General features: G+C 34.2%; 1 protein-coding gene across 1 annotated transcript; it reads left to right on the forward strand.

Annotated features, from left to right (window-relative positions):
- Positions 1-989: 989 nt before the first annotated feature.
- LOC121864556 (glutamate receptor 4-like) lies at positions 990-4,498 on the forward strand (the record flags this gene model as incomplete). The annotated part of the gene is made up of 4 exons (XM_042363625.1): positions 990-1,586; positions 2,173-2,390; positions 2,836-3,016; positions 4,399-4,498. Coding segments are annotated over exons 1-4 (704 nt in total), but the record flags the coding sequence as incomplete, so codon positions are not given.
- Between the last annotated feature and the right edge of the window lie 797 nt (positions 4,499-5,295).

Consider the following 5,295-nt stretch of genomic DNA (forward strand, 5'->3'; position numbering starts at 1 on the left):
ACATACCTCTTGATAACACTGGCATGCGATTCGTTTATTTATTGCCAATAGTCATTCCATTGTGGGCATGACATTATATTTCAGATATATTCAGATGTCGTTTAATATGTCATAATTTTCAACGGGATTCTAATAAAGTGCAGTTTTCCACTATATACGGTCCTTTATTTAGATTACACTGAAGATATAATAACAATAGCAGTTAGCTATTACAGGTAGTAGGTAGTAGGCAGCTACCAAACAGGGAGGTACTACCGCCTGGGAAGATATTGGAAGCATAATGTGTTGTCTAATGGTAGACTCTGCTGCTATATGTGACCAAGTCCCAGGTTGATGATCTGACTTTCTGCCTCATTTGCACACAATTGCAGGGTCTCAATTGTTTCTCTTACTATTAACAACACAACATACATATTGTATATCGTTTATCACTCTTGATTTGTTTTGTTTTCATTTTGGAATTATTTATGGATATTATTATTTTTATTATTATTAATATTTATTATTTTTTTATTAATTATTATTATTATTATGATTATTATTATTATAATTATTATTATTATTATTATTATTATTATTATTATTATTATTATTATTATTATTATTATTATCATTAATGTATTATTATTATTATTATTATGATTATTATTATTATTATTATTATTATTATTATTATTATTATTATTATTATTATTATTATTTTTATTATTATTATTATCATTAATGTATTATTATTATTATGATTATTATTATTATTATTATCATTATGATTATTATGATTATTATTATTATTATTATTATTATTATTATTATTATTATTATTATTATTATTATTATTATTATTATTGTTTTATTATTATTAATGTATTATTATTATTATTATTATTATTATTATTATCATTATTAATATTATTATTATTATTATTATTATTATTATTATTATATTTTCGCCCCCCAGGCCCTGATGTGGGTCAGTGACCTGTGCCCGGGTGGGCTAATACCCGAACAAAAAAAAGGGCTAGAAGTCATTAGGAAAGACAAATGTTGTTCAGAGTAAACAGTTAACATATTTCAACTATCCCTCTGTACAGATGCATTTGTAATGAATCTTGAATTTTTATCTTTTAAACATATATTTATATGAATAGGTATTTTTTAACTACTCTACAGTGTTTGTGTTGACAGAGGTTGTCTACCAAGCTTATTATATACCTGGGTTGTGTGTGTTGATGTTAAAATGTTACGAGATAAAATATTAATGAGGCTTTTAATTTACGGGTGCTAGGAAGCAGACTTCGCAATTGGTCCCTTCGGCATCAGCGCCAGCCGTGCTGAGGTGGTGGACTTTACGTGGCCGTTGTTTGTGACCTACTCTAGGATAATGGCTGGTAAACGTGGGGTGGAGGCGGACCCCTGGGGTTTCCTACTGCCCTTGGCACCGTTGGTGTGGGTGGCCATCCTGACAGCGCTGGTGGTGTTGCCTGTGGTTATGTTTCTTTTTTCGTTGTTCTGCTCTCTGCTATCAAATCCTCCTAATGAATCAGCAACTGATGCCTTCAGTATGTTTCGTGTATTGCTTCAACAAGGTAATTAGATTATACTGGTTCAAGTATTACTTTGATATCTATAATACAAGGAAATAACGTAAAACTCGATAGATTTGTTTTATATCCATAATCTATCGGGCCCTAGAATGGACACGAAGCACATTACCATGAAAACCCCACATATATACATATACATATGTGCCATTGTGGAATAGAGTAGAATTTCATAAGCTGTTGAATGTTCGTGCTGGGATAATTTCAAGCGTACACACTGTTCCAGACGGCTACAGGACAAAATCCCAGTGGACAAAATCCCAGTGGACAAAATCCCAGCGGACAAAATCCCAGCGGACAAAACCCAGCCTCTTATCCCAAAAGTGGACAAAATCCCAGTGTTATAAATAAAAGTCTCATATTTAAAAAAAAAAAAACTTTAAAAACAAATTTAAAGTCAAATTGATACAATATGATAACAGGCAAAAGGTCTTTACACCTAATCTTATTAATTAATCTTATATGAGACTGGGTTTTTGTCCACTTTTGGGATAAGAGGCTGGGTTTTGTCCGCTGGGATTTTGTCCGGTGGGATTTTGTCCACTGGAATTTTCTCATGGAATCGTTCCAGACATTTCCTTCCCCGATGACTGGTGGTGGGAGCGGGTACTGTTGGGGGTGTGGATGTTGACGACACTGGTGTTAACACGGAGCTACGCCGGCAACCTCATGTCCCTCCTGGCCGTGAGACACATCCCTCAACCTTACCAAACATTACAAGACGTGCTGGACGACCCCTCGGTTATCATGATTTGGCAAAGTGGCTCAACAAATGAACATATAATACATGTATGTTATACTTTACTAACATATAAACGCAGTTCTTTTAATATGGCGGATACCGAGCTAATGTAAGGGTCATATGACAGTAAAGTATTAAGTGAACTGAATTAAGTTCTCCCAGGTTAGGTATCTGATTTAGCTACGTACTCGATTATACACTAGATTGTTTGTGACAAAACCTTTTACATCATAAGTATATAATGGATGAAACTTTAATACATCATGAATTATGATGATCTACCCCTCATTTCTAGTCCAGTTGCAACTAATTACTTTATATTTAACCGTTACTATTTTTATACCTCATCAAACTACATTTTTAATATGTTGAGATGAAACGGTCTATTATTATATATATTTAAAATTTCCTTATTATAAATGAAGTCTAATAAACAATGTGTTATTTATTATACCATAAAGTTTCACGAGTATAAATGATGTGGTTTTCAAGTCTGCACAGTCAGGCATATTCCAAGAGGTGGCCAAGACGGAAACATCTGGACGGATCAAGTTCCACACGATCAAAGAGTTCCCACGCAGCGTCAACTCCCTGGTGAGGCGAGGAGACCACGTCCTCATCGAGGTGGAGGAAATCAGTAACATGTTTATGAGCCAAGACTTCAGTCATTCAGGTCATAAGTTTATACAGACTACGGATAAGTCTGGAATCAATGAGGAATTTCTTTTATATTGCCTATATTAGATATACAGTACAGTCCCCCCTAAAAAGGTATCGTTAGCCATGGGGTCGATGTAATTAGAGGCTTTCAGACCTTTGAGCATGAATGAGTATGAATATTTTCGAACGCTACATACAAGTACGACTCCCTCCCCCAATCCTACTGCCAACTTAAGAGTATGTACTGAGGATCATATCAAAGCACCTCGTCTAGTGTTTCAAATTCTGGCGATAGAAAATCTAACGATACGTTTTTGGGGGACTGTAAAAATGTTTTGACATTATTCTTAAAAAAAATTGTTCTATACCTGCAGGAGTATTGATTAATTCCATTATCGTCGATTTAAGACATTTCATATTTTTACATGTCAGGGGTGGCTAAATGGTCAGAAGGAAACCACCCAAGTACTTTAAGATAGAGTTACAGGTGTATAAAAAGTGTGATGATATATACTTTGTTAATATGAAATATATCTTTAGAATTTAGGCGTCTTGAAATGAACAAAGAAACCGATATAATGAATAATGACAATAATGATAATAGTCAAAATATATCTTAACCCTTTCTATGGTTACTGTCGCACTAAGATGTATTATTCTGACTAACGACAGCTGAGAGAAATTCCTGTCCCTCAAAAGGTTAAATTGTATGACACACGGGTAGGACAGGAGGATTTCTTGCAATACTTACTTTCGTTAACTTTCTTGAAATTTGGCCTGTGTTCAATTGTGGACAAACGAGGTAAATTTTACTAGGATTTCTCACGTTTAAAGGCAGACAAAAAAAGACTCGCAAAGCTATGTAAAGCCACACATCGATCCTGCGGTAATCCACCTTCGCTCTTGTGATCTAGACCTTAAGAGTGTCCATCAAAAAAAAAAAAATTCTTACTGCCATCTTCAGAAAGTTCAATAAGTTGTAGCTGCGACACACCTACATCAGTGACTAGTGAAGATGTTAAACAATCACTCATAAGTACTAGGTCTACCATAGTTCTCATTTAAATTTTTATCCGTTGCAGCTCATATGATCTTTTGGTAAAACTTTCTTATTTTTTAAAACAGCGTAATAAACAGAGTTCAACTCCTTATTACATTATGTCTTCACGTGCATGAATACTTCCTCTGGAGTCTGCATGTTTGTCATTGGCCCATATATAACTTTACGGATCATAAAAAAAACAAAAAACATAAGTGTATTGATTTATTTTTTATCGTGTTGTCTTTAAGGTTCAGGTTTCACTAGCTGGCTACCACTGATAAAATAACATACGGAAGATAGATAAATATTTTCTCTCATAAACTGCCACATAACACTGAATTCCGCCTCAACAGGATCCTGTGACTTCTACATGTCGCGGGAAGGTTTCTTACCCATGATGTTGTCCATGATCGGCCCCAAGAATAGTCCTCTTGTACCTGCGATGAGTGAGAGGTAGAGAAATTTGACATAATCTATCTCATTCTCTCTCCCTCGTGGAGGGCCAGAACATAGTGCACTACCTACTCCTCTGCCACATGCTCCTCTCTACCAAATTGCACCTCTGGTTTCAAAGCAGTGAAAATGTGTATATATATATATATATATATATATATATATATATATATATATATATATATATATATATATATATATATATATATATATATATATATATATATATATATATATATATAACTGCTATATATATATATATGTATATATATATTAGCAGAATCGCCGCCTTCCGGGCTGCTCATCCCGCTAGGCCACGTGGACGTCACCCCCTCAGGAAGCTCCACATTGTGTCTCACTGTTCAGTCCCCAAAACTTCTTCTTCCATAATGGTTCATTAACGGTGTATGTAAGCTCCACCATGTTTTTCACTACAAAAGGAGCAAGGAAAGTACATTTTTTAGCATTAAACTGTTATTATTTAATTGTCTAATCATCACTACATATAACACCATCCATCATCACTACATATAACACCATTCATCATCACTACAGATCGGTAAAGTAGTTTCCGAGATTCTCGTGCGGACACACAGACAAACAGACAGACTTCTTTGTTTTATATAGATAGATTGTCTAATCATCACTACATATAACACCATCCATCATCACTACATATAACATCATTCATCATCACTACATACAACACCATCCATCATCACTACATATAACACCATCCATCATCACTACATATAACACCATCCATCATCACTACATATAACACCATTCATACAATA

This window comes from Homarus americanus, unplaced genomic scaffold (genome assembly GCF_018991925.1).
Source record: "Homarus americanus isolate GMGI-L3 unplaced genomic scaffold, GMGI_Hamer_2.0 scaffold15064, whole genome shotgun sequence".
Classification (NCBI taxonomy): domain Eukaryota; kingdom Metazoa; phylum Arthropoda; class Malacostraca; order Decapoda; family Nephropidae; genus Homarus; species Homarus americanus.